The 17,710-nt window shown below is 43.4% G+C and overlaps 1 protein-coding gene across 3 annotated transcripts in view; it reads left to right on the top strand.

Annotated features, from left to right (window-relative positions):
* PPP1R1A (protein phosphatase 1 regulatory inhibitor subunit 1A) overlaps positions 1-16,114 on the top strand; it is a 115,168-nt gene extending 99,054 nt beyond the window's left edge. For 2 of the 3 annotated variants that reach the window (XM_053297368.1, XM_053297370.1), the window contains exons 6-7: positions 8,449-8,578; positions 14,243-16,114. In XM_053297368.1, coding sequence (XP_053153343.1) covers positions 8,449-8,578; positions 14,243-14,246 — 134 coding nt within the window. In that variant the 3' untranslated portion in view covers positions 14,247-16,114. Of the gene's footprint in view, positions 1-8,448; positions 8,583-14,242 lie in introns of those variants that run through there. The other variant, XM_053297369.1, reaches the window with a different exon arrangement.
* The last annotated feature ends 1,596 nt before the right edge of the window (positions 16,115-17,710 follow it).

The following is a 17,710-nucleotide window of genomic DNA, read 5'->3' on the forward strand; positions in this document are numbered from 1 at the left end:
ATCGTGGACTGGAAGTGGCTAGAAGTGCGCATGCACACATTGTGACCAATTCTGTGCACATCCCTTGTGGGAGACGCTGAAGAAATTGTATGAAAGTAAGTCAGCTGTCTCCAAGGTGTATCAAATTAAAAAGATGTATAATAAGAAACTAAAGGAGGGAGAGGATATATCTAATCATGGAAATGAGATATTGGAGACTTCACAACAGCTATAAGCACAGGGAATAATTTTGCTCAACACAGTTCAGATTGGATTGTTATTGAACAGTCTTCCTAAGCACTTTGAGCCTATTGTAAACTTATTGGAAGCCAAAGGTGATTTGAGTTTGTAATTTCTAATAAACCACTTGGAATACTTTAATTTGCACGGAGGCAATGAGTAGCAACTAAAGTCAAGTGAAGAAAATGCTTTAAAAATTTATCAAAAGAACAAAAAGTGTTTTTTCTGTGGGAGACCCAGACATATGAAGGCTCAATGTCTTCAGAACAAAGAATTTGCAACTAAAAAGGGAGCGAAACCTAAGCATACAAAGAAAAATGCATGGAAGCAAGGAAAGAATAAGTCTGACAAGCACAAAACATATGTTGTTAATACAGAAAATAATTTGAGAGCTAGTTCTACAAAATATAATGCTGGAATTTGTATTGATTCAGGTGCAAACAGAAATCTGATTAACAAAGAGAAAGATTTACTAAGTTGGACACGAATTATAAGGTTCCAGTTTTTCTAGCGGATGGGAAGTAGATGTTTGCTGAAGGCAGAGCTTCTGCAAGGCTACACTGCAAACTGCAAAATGGACACACAATGAAACAGATTATTGAGGATGCCTTGTTTGTGCCCACACTTGAGCCTAGCCTGATGTCAGTTAAATATGCCACAGAGAAAGATTTTGAGGTGAAATTCAAAGGAGAACACTGTTTTATCACAGATAAAGGTGAACTACTAATGAAAGGGACTTTGCAGGAGAGTGGTCTATGTGAAGTGGATTGTATAAATGAAGAGGCCAAAATTGCAAAGCAATGTTCACATTTAAAATGTTTGAATTTATGGCATAGAAGAATGGGACACAGAGACCCCAATGCAATCCTTCCACTAGAGAAGGACAATGTAGCCAGAGGCCTAAATACAAGTCACTGTAATGTAAAGTCCAAGTGTACATGCTGTGTAAGAGTGAAGGGAACTAAGCCCACCTTTCCTCAACACAGAGAAAGGAAGACACATCAACCTCTTTAGCTGATACACAGTGATTTGTGGGCCAGTGCAGATAAATTCATCAGGCGGAAACAAGTATTTGTTAACTTTCATAGAGGATTGTTGAAGATATACATTTACTTAACTTAGTTTAAAAAAATCCAAGTACTTGAAAAATTGGAATATGTTGCAAGACACTGAAGTAGGTTTGGAAGGAAGCCTCAAATTCTGAGATCAAACAATGAAGAAAAATGTACAAGAAATGAGATAACTGAATATCTGAAAAAGGCAGGTATTGAACATCAAATGACAATGCCATATAGTCCAGAACAAAATTGTGTTGCAAAAAGAAAGAATCGGTCTTTTAAAAATGGCCAGATGCATGCTGCTGGATGCAGGACTAGACAGTAAGTTTTGGGGAGAGGCAATTATGACTGCTACTTATTTACAAAACAAATACCTACTAAAGGTTATAAATACAACACCTTTTGAATTGTGGCATGGAATATGGAGCATATTAGAGTTTTTGGCTCAAAAGCATATGCCTAAGTTTAAAAGAAGCAAATTGAACTGCAAGTGTGAGGAAGGGATATTAGTTGGCTATGCACCAGAATGTAAAGGGTATAGAATACTTAATCTTGCCACAGAAACCATGTGGTGTATTTTGATGAAAAAGAAAAGCCAATTGCTGATGAAATACCAGATATTAAATCGGACATTCAGATGCAAAAGGAGCCTAAACAATAAAAATCAGAGAAGGAAGTTGATGTAATCATTGTATCAATTAACTATACAAAGCAAAATGAAAATATTAAGGCTCAGTCAGAGATAAGGTGCTCAGCAAGAACCAACAAAGGTATTTCAGCAAAAAGACTCTCATATAATACTAGAGAAGAAAATGTGCAGGAGCCTAGTACATGGGAGGATATTGATAAAAATGCCAGCTGTCCACACCTGCAATTGGAGAAAAGCTGCCGAAGAAGTGATCCAGTCTCTACATAAGAATAATACTTGGATACCTATGGAGCTGCCTATGGGAATGCAGGGCATAAATGGGTTTCCAAAGTGAAGCACAGTGCTGAAGGAGATGTCCAGTGCTATAAAGCAAGGCTAGTAGCTAAAGAATATTCTCAGAAATATGGTGAGGATTATGATGAAACATTTGCCCCAGTTGTAAAACACTCTTCTATAGGAATGCTCTTTTGTTTTGCAGCAGTGAAGAAAATGTGTGTAGATCATTTATATGTCAAAACTTCATTTTTACATGGTGATATTGAGGACATTTATATGGATCAATCGCCAGGGTTCAAGGAACCTGGTAAGGAGGGGATTGTGTGTAAGCTCCAAAAGAGCATTTATGGTCTGAAGCAAGCAGCAAGGGCCTGAAATATAAAGCTAAATCAGTTGCTAATTAAACAATAGTTTATCTAAGGAAAAGCTGACTCTTGTATATATTCAAGGTTAGAAACAATAGATGGACTTATATACTATTATATGTTGATGATTTGATTGTTGTCAAAACAGAGAAGATAGTGGTGGATTGTAAAACATTTGAAAGAAGAAATAGAAGTAAAGCAACTGGGGAACATTTTCTGTTATCTTGGAATACAAGTAGAAAGAGAACAAGATGGAGGTTATCTTCTGAATCAGAAACAAAAGATAAAAGACCTTTTAGAATGCCTGGGTCTTACAGATGGTAAGGAAGCCAGTACTCCAATGGAAGCCAACTTTTTCAAGCAAGATGCAAACTGTGAGCTTCTTCCAGACAATGGGCAACATAGGAGAGCAACCGAGAAATTTCTATATATTGCCCCAGTAACAAGTCTAGACATTGCTGGAGCTGTGGAAATTTTAAGCAGGAAAGCGAGTACACTCACCAAAAATGAGTGGATTGCAATTAAAAGACTGGGTGGGTACCTTAAAGATACAGCTAATCTAAAATGTAAATTTTAAATAGTAATCCTAGACCAGCAAATAGTAATCCTAGACTAGTGGGTTATGTAAGTGCAGATTGGGCAGAAGATAGAACAGATCGTAAATCCACAAGGGGGTGTCTGTTCTTTTATGGAGGTGGAACAATTAGTTGGTGCAGCCGGAAACAAAACCCTGTTGCTTTTTCCTCTAAGGAAGCGGAATATGTGTCAGCCACTCAGGCTTGCCAGGAGGTGGCATGGATACCCAAATTGTTGCAAGTCTTTGGAGCTGAGGAACCAAAACCAACTGAATTGTTTGAGGAGAATCAAAGTTGTGTTTTGTTTTCCCTAACTGAGAAGACAAAATCAAGAACAATTTTGCTTATTAAGACAAAATATCATTATGTACACCATGTACAAGAAAAGGGTCTTGTGGAGTTGAAATACTGCCCAACGGTGATGTTACACATTACCAAGCAATTGTTTTCTAGCATTGCAAGAGATTATGAGATTTGTTGATCAGTGCTTGAGCAATGAGAAGGAGCGTTAGAAGCGAGATTTCAAAAGCATTGCTCTTAGAACCACAGTAACCTCTTCTGGCCACTAGAGGCATGATAAGATGTTAATAGGTTTGTCTTGGGTCACAGAGTCTTGGCTTGGCTCATTTTCAGACTAGATTCGAGCAGGCCCAGTCTGGGCTCAGGTTCACCAGCTCCGGTCTGGTTTGGCAGTCGAGCTGGTCAAGACAGCTCGCAGGCCTGCTGGGGTGGGGTGGGGGGTATACTTGTAAAGGGGAATCTGGCTAAAGCATTTCTGTCCCCCGCCCCCTCTCTCTCTCTCTCTCTCTCTCTCACACACACACACACACACACACACACACACACACACTTAGGCTAAGGAATCCCCTTTACATGTATACTCTCTGAGCCAGCCCACAAGCCAGTTCTTAGAACCGGGGATGGTCCACTTTGAACTCACATGGGCTGAACAGGGCTGGCTTTATGTGAGCCAGCTCATATACAGGTTGAGTATCCCTTATCTGGACTGCTTGGGACCGGAATTGTTCCAGTTGGATTTTTCCGGATTTTGGAATATTTGCATAATGAGGTATCTTGGGCATGGGATCCAAGTCTAAACACAAAAGGTTACTGTATTTTTGTTTGTTTGTTTGTTTTTTAGGTCCAACAGAGCAGGCGCCGAACTGAGCAGGGAGTAGGGAAGGGGGGCTTTCCCTTTTCCCTCTAGCACCAAAGCGAGAACATCAAAAACATTTTTTAAAACTTCACAATAAAAACAGAACCGCAACTAGAGAGAATTACAGACAAAACCCCTGTCACTAATAGCCTTCTGAAATAAGTAAGTTTTGACTGCATGTTTAAAAGCAGCAAAATTGGGAATCTGCGAGCGAGTGAGCTGAGACGTTTTGTTTTTTGTTTTGTTACGGCACGCACCCTGGTAGTTTCCGGATTTTGGCATGTCCAGATAAGGGATACTCAACCTGCATTCCTATTAGAATCAATTAGAACTGTTAAGTTGTTGTTGAAGGCTAGTGCCCATTTGTGTGTGCTGTTCAATGACTCTCTCTTATATGATGTTTTAGTTTCTTCATAATCTTTGGGGTTTTTTTAAACTCAGCCTAATGTCTCCAGAGCTGAACTTCTTTACCACCAGAGCATACTCTGTTGTGTGAGGGTTTTAATGTTTCTCCTCAACACAGGCCAGAGCAAAGGGGACGCTGTGGAGCCCTGTCTACCAGGCTCCAGAGCATGGAAGAAGGAAAGAAGCCACAGCATAGGAATGGTTTGATTGTTTGCCTGATTCCAGGGCAGATCCGCTTGGCTTGTATGTTATTTCCCCCCAGCTTTGGCAAGATTTACTTTTGGATATCACAATTCTTGGCTGTTTGCATATTTTATATATATGATATACCTTCGCTGAAGCTTTGAGATGAGTACACTTCTTTAAAATAAGGTTGACAACCCCACTGAGGAGATGCAAGAATGGCCTCTAGTGGCCATAGTTGAGAACTGCAGTTTGGCCATTGAAGATGAGTGATCGGGGAATTCCAAGCCTGCTCCCTGCCTGTCTCTGGCTGCCAGGAACAGCCTGACTGGGGTGCTGGGAGGGGTGGGTGGGAGAGAGAGCATGCACCCCCAATTGGAGGAAGGGAGAGAGTTTATCCCCGGAGGGAAGCAGTTTGATCCCTTCCTGTCTTGATAAATAATTCATCAGAGACGGCCTTTTAACAAGCTCTGCCCAAGCCCCTTGTCAAATATTCATAGGGCAAGCATGTCCTGTGAAGCAGAGCACTTGGATGATGGGCTGGAGGCAGCCACAGCATCCCCTTCCACATTTCATAGGAGAAAGAAGATGGGTGCCCTTTGTTTGCATGATTAAGAGAACAAGGGCTTCAAAGTGTTTGCTGCTTCCCTGGCATCTGATTATACGCCCCATGAAATGGGGGGTTGGCAGGGCTGAGTTCAAAGATGCACTTTCCTGTTTTCCCCACGGCTGAGATGCACTGCTTTTGAAGTGGATGCCACCAGGTCAAGTTAAGTTTTATTGTTCAAGATTAAGCCCTAGCAAATAAAATATGTCACCCTGGCACTTACAACAGTTAAAGCAGGACTGGTCCAGCCATAAATTTTATCTGTCTGTCTGTCTAATGTGTAGACTGCCCCAGACTTCTGTCTCTGGGTGGTTTACAACAACATAAAGCAAATTAAGACAAACATAAAAACCTTTAAAAAAATAAAATCCACAGTCAAGTTAAAAAGCTTGGGTGGGGGGGAAAGGCAGTCTGTTTTGGAGAATCCACCCAAAATCTAGCAGAATGCTTCTGCCAGTCATTGCAGGTGATTATCTTAGATGCTGGTATTAAATTAGGACCGTTTCCTTTCTTGGAAACCTGTAATGTATAAAGCAGCCCTTCAGATGTCACCATGGAAGGATTATGTGGGTGCATTTCACAGTGATGGCAGGCATTTAGCTAAATTCGCAAAACTTGCTCTCTTTGCCATGAAAATGGAAGCATATATCTCTTGAGGAAAGATTGCTTGCACCTTGGGCTGAATCTCTTTGCACCCCCTTCTTAGATTCCTTAGCAGTTGAGGGCCTCGGCAGGCCACCTACTATCAGTGGTGGTGGGCAAGCTTTATACACACTGTGCAACCTCCTTTCCAAGGACCCAGCTAAATGCTGAATGCCTAATTTGGCCCTGTGTGAGGGTTGGGTTTTGAGACTTTTGTTTTGGTAAGTTGAATAGCAGCTTCAACTGCTATTGCAATAGCAGGGGCAGTAATCAGGATTTGGACCATGGACCAAGGGAAATGTAACCCTTTCCCACCATCCTTTTGTTCCAGTGAAAAATCATACCTCCAAAGTGGACCATGAGACTAGGCAACTGCCTAGGCATGCTAAAATTTTAGGGATACCTGACTCAGCTATGCAAATACTTTGGGGAGACAGCCACTACCTGCATTTATAAAGGAGGCACACAGAGGCAGCTGAAGGAGCTCGTTAGCTGTGCCGAGATCTCCAGCGTTCCAGTCTGAAAAACACAATTAAGAGCTGCCTTATCTCCAGCGGCCACCTGGGGTATAGACGCAATTGTGAAGAGGTGGAAGTAAGGAAGTGGCTGACATTTGTGTGTGATTGGTTTGTGTTTCTCAGCATCAGGCTGGCTTCTAGCAGTTGAGTGTTTGCCTGGAAGGAGGTCAACGATGCTTGCTTACCCCAGATGTCTTTACATTACCAAGAAATTGTGTTGTGTATCAGGTGTGTGTGTGGGGGGGGGGGTTGGGGGAGAGAGAGAGGGGCCATTGTTCTCCAGTCCATTCACCGGGTCTCTGCACCTCTATGTTCCAATCAATTTAATCATAGGCTGCTAAACACATGGCACTTTGGTACGCCATTAATCTTGGGTAAGATGGCTGAGGATAACAGTCAAGATGGTGAAAGAATGATAAAAAGAGTGGATGTGGACACTTTGGGGTGCATACTTGTTGGTGAAATGGAGATTCTAATCTCTGCAAGTAAGTGGTGGTACCCAGTGGTAATTTTTAAGGACCTCATAAGAGTCTTGCTGGATCAGACCAAAGGTCCATCTGGTCCAACATTCTGCTTACCACAGGATATGGGCCAATGAAATTTTATTTATTTAAGATATTCTTAGGTTTGCTTTTCTATTTTACAAATGTGCAGAGCAGTATATCACTGCCAGAAGCCCACAATTAGAGCCTGAAGAGAATAGCCCTCTGCTGTTGTTAGTGCAGATCCACTAATGTGCCACATCACAATATGACAGTTAAGTTACCAAAATCCTAAAGCCTGCAAGCCTCCCCCGCCTCCCTGCTTCTACATCCACTCCTACCCACAATACACAGGTGATAGAGTTGGCCTTCAGACAGACCAACCTTCCTCTCAGGCTGGCACTGATTTTCTAACCCCTGCAACTTACCCATAGTATCGCAGCCATTTGGGCATTAACTTAGGGAGGTGCTCAAGTGGCACATTAACATCTAGGGTACTATAAATCAATAGCAGCATATATACAGTTGTATAATTAAGCTCATGATTCAGTATTAATATTAAAATGTCCCTTCATCGTTTCCCTACCACTCATAATGTAATAAACTACTGTCATGCACTCTGCTTGTTTTAATAAGCTTAAAAACACAATAAAAACCATTTATGCTTTTCTTTTTAAGAATGTCTGGAGCATCTTTCAGATGCATTGTAGCAATGTTAAAATATTGTTTCACTTTTAAAATTCCTTTTCTCCTATTTACACACTCCTGAAATCATAGGTGTGGCGGTTCCACTGCATATGCAGAGCTCCTCAAGGGCTGCTCTGTTCGCTGTAGTGGAAGCTTCATATGTGCAAAGGGGAGTGGATATATGGGAAAGTGCGAATGTGCTGAAGTTCTAAATGAACGTGTACTATGTAAGGAAGTGAGGGCTTATGGTTGTTGTTTATTGTCACAGCATACTGGGCTTAAAATTTCTAGTGCATTTCCATTTACAACCCGCAAATCCTCCTTGAGCCAACCAGTTCAGAACTTCTTGTTGAGTCTATGTAGCTGGAATTATGTATAACACTGTCTGCTTATTAACAGTGTGTCTTAAGTGGCAGGCTTTCCCCCAGTGACCCAGTTTGGAGAGATCTCCCTGAAGCTCTTGACAGACTTTCTTGGATTTATTATTCATTTATGTATTTATTGGGTATCCTCTGCCAGTGTTGCCGCTTCACTATTCACTTCTGTCTCTGGATAGTTTGGAAAGGGATGAGAAATCCCTCCCTCTGCATTTCTTCATGGACTTTTTGGCAACTGTCTTTGTGCAGAAGGAAGAGTCCTGGGAGCTTGCTGCGCAGAGAGACCTGGTAATGCGAGGCCAGGTTTGTCTTCAGAGAAGCAAGGGGTCCATATACAACTGGAGGTGGACTCCATGGGGAAGGAGAGGCTGGCCAAGGAGTAAGTATATGAAGCATCTTAGGCTGCAATACTAGTTAGGTTGACTAGGAAATAGGTCCCAGTGGGTCAGTGGAAAACATGCCTAGGATGAGGCTGCTTGATTGGGGGAGGGGAGGGAAATGCTCAACAGGCTCAGTTCTAAAAGGACTGAGCCTTCAAGATCATGTCATCCAGTTCTCCGCTTATAGCAGTCATGTATGTTTCTAGTTTCTGGCTTTCTGTATTGGGGAAAGTACTGTAAGAAGAAATCTTAAAGCAAGGGCTGCATCGGGTATTTGCCTGTTTGCAGGCAAAAGTTGTTCCAAAAAACAAGTCCTCCAGAACTCTGTCCCTCTTCACTTTTCCCCCTTCTGCACCTGCTTACAGCCATAAATCACCTGGTCTACTGCTTCAGTGCCATTTTTTTCTGCCTGCATTACGGCTTATTTTGCCTTTCCCTCACGATCCTGGCCAACTGCACAGGGAACACAGAGTGAACAAGACACTCTGTTCCCCACATGAGAACAGTTGCCTCCACATGGCGCTAGGGGGCTTGTGCAGCATACCTGGCTTTGACTGAAGCTTCACACTGGCCTAATGAACCATTTAGTCAGGCAGCCACACATAGGCATCATGGAAACTGCCATGGCTCCTGGGCCTTGCAATAAAGAACACTGCCCTCTAGGGTCCTACTGTGGGCTGGGTTACGGAGGAATCACATGTGGTTTGGCCAAGCAGACTTTAAACAATGTTGCCCCACATAGTGGAGAAATGGCAAGACATGAGCAGGACAGTGACGCAAAGCAGACGGCCATTTGTATCTTTGGGGGTGGAATTATAGTTCACTGCTAGAGCATCTGCTTTACCTGCACAAAGCTCCAATTTTAGTTCCTGGAAACTCCACATAAGTTTGAGAAGGGACTCCTGCCTGAAATCTGGGAGAGCTGCTGCCAGTCAGGGCAGACAACGCTGAGCTAGCTAGACCAAAGGTCTGACTCAGTAGAAGGCAGGGTCCTATGTTCATCTCAATATGGGAACAAATGGCTAAGCCCCTTACACTCTATCCATGGGGAAGGACTGTTGGCAATCAGATTCGGACAACCACCAACACACAACAGCCTCACAAAGACTGTGGTGTGACCCAGCTCTGTGATTCCACGATTTGTGTCTGCTGAGCAACCAGAGACAAAATCAGGTTCAGGGATTCAGGTTTTCCTGCAGGTAGATTTTCACATGCACATCCTTTACAGGGCAACATGCATGTCTGAATGAGCCGTCCCCGATCAAAACCCCACAGACACCATAACATTCATATCACCTCTGCCACAATGCCGGCAGTTGACAGATGCAGCTGTAAGTCCTAAAGTGATAAATCACTGAGCGGCAAGCATGTGTGCAGGCATCAGTCAGCTCAGCAGGGCCCTGTTTCCCTGGGTGGATGCTGGGCTTATGAAGTCTCACTGTGACTTCAATTAGTTCTCCTTTCAACTTTGATTAGTTTGTTCGAGATCAAACTGGTCAAAAGGAAAGTTCAGATGTATCACTCAGAGCTAGGCTAATCAAATCTGAAGGCAACATTCTTTTGTTTGTGGCTTAGTTTCCAGAACAGAGGTATAAAGCTGGCCCCAGAGAAGACACACAGAACCAGATGCAGGCTTGCTGTGAGTGGGGCAGCCGACTAGATAGATAGGAACACCCCTCACATTTTCTCTGATTCCCACCCACACATATGCAGCACTGTGTGTGTGTTCTGAACAAGACCATCATCAGGAAGCAGCTGAACAAAGACTATTCATTGCTATCAGGCAGGCAGGAGAACCAAGAGGCAGCCCCCTCATGCAACAAAAGAATGGAGACCTACAAGCTTTGACTTCAGAGGAGGGCTGACATGATGCGCAGCATTATGAAGCCATAGAGGCTATTCACATGTGCGTGCAAAATCGAGTTAAGGGAGCCCAACCTGGTTTTGCACCAGGGTCTGAACCCCTGGGATCACAGGCAGCAACCCTGCCTTATTGAGCCACCCAGTAAAATGAGGTTAAGGGAGCGAGTGTCTCCTTGACCCCGTTTTTTGGCTCATGTCTCAGCTGTGGCTGCTCAGGGAGGGGAGGGGGGATTCCCTAATGCACTGCGCACTCATGTGGTGCATTATCAGAGCTCCGCATTATCAGAGCTCCGGAGGGGAGGGGCGACGCGCAGTGGCACGTCCCAGCACCCCAACCCCCGGAGCTGCTGGGAGAGCCGCTGCTCGTCTGTGGGGAATTCCCCGCAGCCCACCGGCGAGCCCTTCTCCGTAATCGTGAAAAGCGGCTCACTGTGTTGTGTCCTGAGGCTGCAGTTTTCTAAGCAAACCCCAATGCTCTTCAGAAGCAGCATTTCCACAGTGCTGTGAATAGAGAAACCTGCGCAAACAGTGCCTCCGCATCTGAGCTCCACATCTGAACAATGCCTCCACATCTGATTGGGGCTTGCTCAGGAGTCCACAGAAACCTCACAGCTCAGCATTATGACTTTGTAATGCTGCGCATCATGTCAGCCACTATGAATTTATATATATATATATATATATATATATATATATATATATATATATATATATATATATATATATACACACACACACACACACACACACACACACACACACACACACACACCACACTTCCTCCAAGAAGCCCAGAGTGGTGTCCGTGGCTATGTTTATCCTCACAACAAGCCTAGGAGGTAGGTTGGGCTGAGAGAGAGGTGACTGGCCGAGAGTCACCCAGTGAGTTAGTTTCATGGCTGAATTGGAGTTTGAAACCGGCTCTCCCTGTTCCTAGTCACACTACACTCTAACCTTTCCAATATTTTTCTTTCTCCATATGCTTTTTGTGATGTATGTGTCAGCCTCCCCATTAATCAATGGGCAATTTTAAATAGGTATATATTTGTGCAAATTAACATATCTAGAAAGAGCCCGACTGGATCAGACCAGGATCCACCTACTCCAGTTTGTAATGGTGGCCAAATCCATAGCAGGGCATAGCTCCGTTCAATGTTCCCTGCCCCAGTAACTGGTATATAAAAGAATACTGCCGGTGGACCAAGATACTGCATTTAGCAATCACAGCTAATACTTATGGATAGTCCTCTATACCAGGAGTTCCCAATCCTGGACCCCTAACTGTTGTGAACATTGACCATTGTGGCTAGGGATTAGGGAGATGTAGTCCAACAACATCTGGGGACTAGAGGCTGGAAATCCCTCTTCTATACATGTCTGCCTTATAAAAACCACCCAAGCCTGTGGCCATCACCACTACTTGTGGAACTGGGTTCCACAGCCTAATTAGGCATTGTATGATGGAGATACTTTTTTGGAGGTCTGTCCTGAATCTACTGCCAATCAATTTCATTGGGTAACCATGTGGCATTATGGGAGGGGGGATATCTTGCTAGCAATTCTCTCTACCATGCATATTTCTGTAACTCTCTTACATATCTCTTCTCCATTCTCTCCCCCGCCCCCAAACTACGTAAATAGCCTGAAATGCTTTAGCCTTTCCTCATAGGGAAAATTCTCTAACCCAAGGCTGCACAATTCTGGCCTGCCAACATTTGGACTACAACTCCCACAATCCCAAGACACATTGGCCAGTGGTCAGGACTGATAGGAGTTGTAGTACATCTGCCAGATAGTCCAGTCCCTGGCCATAAGACCTGTAGGAATTTTAGAGTGGATGAGGTTTCTCACTGGGTCCTGTAAGGACATGCCTACATGAGGGAAAAAATTTTTGGTAGACATCTGGCAACAGGTGCAAAAGTTTGCTACGATGTCATATTGGTTTTGACCAATGCATATTGATCCATACTGCAGTTTTAATTTTTTTTTTTAATTTTCCCCATTAAGGCGATACCAGATATAATGTGTTCACTGAATTCCTCATAACATCTTTTATCAATAGGAACTGGTTTCATTCTTTTATCTGAATCTTTGGCCGAGTAATGCGATTTTCTATACTGGAATTAAGTGAGTAAGTCAGGGTCGGGGACAAAAGTATCTCTTTCAACTAGATAAAGGAAACCTTCCAGGTAGCTCCACTGCTCTGACCGCTCGACATTTTTTTCGGTGAATTTGTCAAGTTCTCTGATCATGTCTTCTGATTTTTTTTTTTTTGGAGAGTTCTCCAAACTGCAGCTATGAGCCTTCTCTCTGTCTGCTGCGCATATTACCAACTAAATGATGTACTTGATCAGTCACACTAGAGATATTTTCAGCTTTAGTGATGAATGCCTTCCACTTGAGCCTTTCTATAACCTCAGCCAGCATAAACACGCCCTTAACTAATCGTATATAATAACTTCATCTTAGGACACTTTCAATCACTTTTGGTCCAAACACAGAGATCTCAATAAAAATGCTTTCTAGTCCGCTACCTTCAATATACTTCCCTCTGCATGCTAGAAGTATCTTTGTTAGGTGGAATGAACCCATTAACAGCACGATGTTGGTAAATTCACCAGTGGATATCTGTATTTCTGCTGCAATGTGGTACACTCCTTCATCACAGGTAACAGGTAGTGCTGGTTGCTGAAGACTGCTTAGCAGGCTTTAGAAGTTTTTCCATAGCTGAGTAGACACCATCATAGGAGGTAACTGGATATGGCAGTACTGGAAGAAAACCAGCCTGTTGGAGAGGAACATCAGCTTTCAAGACAATGACATGTGTTGTTGACCAGTTTGAAGAATTTTGTTCACTCAAACCACTTACAGCTTGTATCATACGTTGTACATACTTTATTACTTAAAGCTCTCTGTTTTACAGAAGAAAATCGCATTACTCGGACAAAGATTCAGATAAAAGAATGAAACTATAATCTGCTGATAGAAGATTATATGAGGAATTCAATGAACACATTCTATTTGCTATCGCCTTAATGGGGAAAATAAAAAAAATTAAAACCGCTGTATGGTTCAATATGTGTTGGTCAAAACCAATATGGCGTCGTAGCAAACCTTCACATCAGTTGCCAGATGTCTACCCAAATCTTTTTCCTTCATTTAGACATGTCTTTACAGGATCCAGAGAGAAACCTCATGCACTCTGAAATTCCTACAGGTCCTATGGCCAGGGACTGGACTAGGAAGGTTGAAATTATACAGCCCAGCTCTAACCCCTTGATCATTTTGATTGCCATTTTCTGCACCTGTCCAGCTCTACAATGGGCTTTTTACGATTAGACAACCAGAACTGAGCATTGAACTGACCATTTGGACAGATTTTTTTAAAAAAATAATCTAAGGGTAACAAACAACCTTGCCAGCGTGGTGTAGTGGTTAGTGGTGTAGTGGTTAGAGTGCTGGACTAGGACCGGGGAGACCCGAGTTAAAATCCCCATTCAGCCATGAGACTTGCTGGGTGACTCTGGGCCAATCACGTCTCTCTCAGCCTAACCTACTTCACAGGGTTGTTGTGAGGAGAAACCTAAGGATGTAGTACACCGCTCTGGGCAACTTGGAGGAAGAGCGGGATATAAAATGTAAAAATAAATAAAAAATGTCTTGTGTCATCAGGATGAAGCACCTTCATGTAACCCCTCTTCTATATATCCAGCTCTGCATTAAAACCAACATGAGTCTGTGCCTCAACAGCTGTTCTATGAAGGAAACTCATTTTAAAAATTATTATTATTCCTCCATAGGTGATGCTGTACTTCGGAAAGCACTTGCATCCAAACACAGACAAGGCCGATGCCTACTTGATGGAATATTACACAGCTGTTTTCTTTTTCTTTTTTTAGATGTGCTTTTTTAAGATTTCAATGGCTGTGCTGATGTTTGTCATGGTTTTCCTTTTTTAAAAAAAGATGAAATAGCCAAGGCCAAGGGGGTGTCCATACAAATTCAGTTTGGGATTAGGTCATAGGTTAAGAGTAGCAGAATGTGATTAATTCTTGAGTTGGTAGGGTTCTTTTTTTAAATCAGAGGTGGGGGAACTTCTATGTTGTATTCTGTAACACTGTCCTGGTTCTTGTGAACAGCGGATGAGTTGGTAACAGACTTGCATCTCAATCTGTACTGCTTCAGACTACAGGAGGGTGGCTTATACAATTTTAAAAAACACCTCCATTAAAAAAGAAATAGATCTAGAGTTCTAGCCTAGCTTTCTCCCTGACAATCCAACTTTCTCTGTGCAGGGAAACTTTTGGTGTCTATGGAGGAACATTCAATCATACAAACCCCATCCTGAAGCAGTACAACTCAAAAACAGGTTTACCACTTCATCTGCTGTGCGAGAGATCCAGGCCACTGACTAGAGATTTCCCCCGCAATCAGCCTCATTTTCTACACTGTATGATGGTGTTTTCAGAACCATCCACTGATTTCTGAACCTTATCGTGCTTTCCATGATAGCCATGGGTTGCTCTGCCTTTTGAACCCATGCTGAAGCATGCTGGGGAAAATCACACCTCTTCCCGGCATGCCTCAAATGGAAACAAGGATGGGAGTGGCATGTGTAGCAGGGCTGTACAACTTTAGCCCTGCAGCTGTTGTTGATTACAACTCCCAGCATCCCTGATCACTGGCCACTGCGGCTGAGGATGATGGCAGTAGTGGTCCAACAACAGCTAGATGCTCAAAGTTGAGCAGCCCTGATGAATTCAGGATGGTACTCTGGGGCACCGAACCTGGGGATACAGACAGGTGGGCCCATTTCCATTACAGAAAGGTGCCTAAACAAAGGGGTGGTCACTGGTTATCTTCAGATGCAGTGCTCTACTAGTTGCTGTCATGATTTCCTTCTTCAGCCTACTAACTCATTTCAGCTCCACAGAACGGGAAGTGTCTTCAATCCTCTAATCCTGTACAGCCTTCCTCCTGACTGAAGGGGGTCTGGACTGAGAGACTCTTCCTGCCCGTGGTGCCTCTTTATTCCCTCTCCAGCTGAGCTGCCACCAACTTTTTCCAGTGCCTTCTGGGAGTGAGCAAGATTCCCCTCCCTGGAAGCAACCTATAGGCCTCAGTAGTGTTTGTGTGTGTAAACACCAGCTAGTGTCACACATGAAAAATAGGTATGCTTATTTCCTGGGATATGAGAAAACAGCTCCTTGTATAACATGGTAACGAGTGCCTGAAATATCTGCCTCTCTTTCTGGTCATGCTCATGGCATTTTAAATGTTCTCTCCTAAAACAGAAAACATGATCAGTGCTTTCCTGTCATGATAAGGGGACAATCTGAATAGAGCCCAGATGAGGAATGAAGGGTAGATAGCTAATCTAAGAGTGAGAGAGAAAATACTTGGCCAGTGGGTCTTAGGGTGGCACTTTTAAGTTGAAGGCCTAATTTGATTGTGGTCCTTGTCCTATGCTATCATTAATATCAAACCCCAGACAAAGAGGTGGATACAGATGGGATGTGTGCGAGATTGCCAGGGTCCATCTGTTTGGGATTGTCAGCCATACCTTGTATCTGCATTGACACAATTTTACATATCTGGACCACAATTCTGGACTTTCTCCCCCCATCACCACACATGTGAATCCCGCTTCTTTATTAAACGGGTCATCTTTGCTTGGTTTGTGAGTTGCCACATTACTGGTTTGCTGCTAAACTGTCAGTGGAGATGTCTTGGAGATGCTCAGATGTTCAGCCTCAGGATTCAAATGCTGTCAAACATGTACCTCATCTGTGATACTGCCTCTTAGTCTGCATCAAGTATCATCACCACTGACTGCTCTGACGCCAACAGCAAAGGTCAGACTCTGTCTTTACATTAGAAGATGAATCATGAGGGCCACACATTGTGGAGAGCAACTGGTAAACATAATAATCTAGGTTTCCAGCATCAGCAATAGGCATAAGAAAAAGCCGTTGAATGTTCCACCTCGTCATCTCTTTCCCCACCGTTTGGCAGATGAGAAGCCAAGGGCAAGGCAAGAGGCTTCTGTTATTACCACATGCTAGCTGGTGTCCTGTTATTGGAAATACTCCAACACCTGGATCCCCGCAGGTACACAAATGCATGCACGGTGTTGCATGTCATGGTCCCTATCTGCCACCCATTTTCAAACTGTCTGACAAGAAGTTCCCCTGTCTGAACCTTTTTAAGCCACTCTGAAGCAATTAAGGTTGCAGTCCTCGGCATACCTACCTACAAAGCCCACAGAGTACAGTAGGATTTACATGCAAGTAAACATGTCCAAGACTGAGCTACAACTAAAACATCTGTACACTTGGGTAGTTTCAATGTCATGGCCAATCCCCTCAGGCATGTGTAAGAGTAAGAAGATGGCGAGGATATACTATTTAGACATTTCTGATCCATATACAGAGAATCACATGCCCCAAGATTCATGTGGAGAAACGACAGTTGCATGTGACAAACCTTTCACATGCAAGACTTAAGGTGGCTTTTGCTTAAACTGGAATTCAAATGCTGTACTGGTATAGGTTGTACCATTGGTTTCTTTCTTCTGCCCTGAATGTTCAAATATGCAAATTTGTAAATATTATTTAATATCATGAAAATTGCATAATGCAAAGAACAGATGGTCTCCAGCCACTGTCAGAATCTCTAAGCAAATCAGAAAGAAAAATGGGAGGAGGGGCATCAGCACCAAGGAGGCCCAATCTCAGTGCAGGATTGGTTGGCTTTGTGGTTATTCCATGGAGTGCAGGCTGCTCTCTGGCAGTGGTGAACCATCCAGAAGATGAACCATAGCGATGCAAGGGTGGAGCGACACCCCATCTGCATCCTTAGAGCGCCACAGGCAATGGCAGCTTCCAGTTCAATGCAGACTGTTCAAGCTGTAGACATCACTCCTGACATTATGAGAGATGAATGGGCTTATAGCTATGGGTGTCATGAAAAAAGGTCATGCCCTGGAGGAGTAGGGTATGAATATTATAAATAAATAAATTGAGACTAAAAGCAGATGACACCCATCGCTATTATAACCTAAAAGCAGAGGAGAAGCTGAAGGCTGCCTTGCAAGACAGAGAGGCTGTGCACACAAGCAGCTCGACCCAGGCTACAGCAGCCCAACCTGGGCCGATCCTGGTGCTGCCTCCATCCAAGCTCTGGCCCTTAAACAGGGTGCCCTCGATCCCAGGGCCAGGGTTGTATGTAGAATATGTTGGGATTCTGAGAGGCCAGGACCCATTTGC

This window comes from Hemicordylus capensis, chromosome 2, assembly GCF_027244095.1.
Source record: "Hemicordylus capensis ecotype Gifberg chromosome 2, rHemCap1.1.pri, whole genome shotgun sequence".
Taxonomy (NCBI): Eukaryota; Metazoa; Chordata; class Lepidosauria; order Squamata; family Cordylidae; genus Hemicordylus; species Hemicordylus capensis.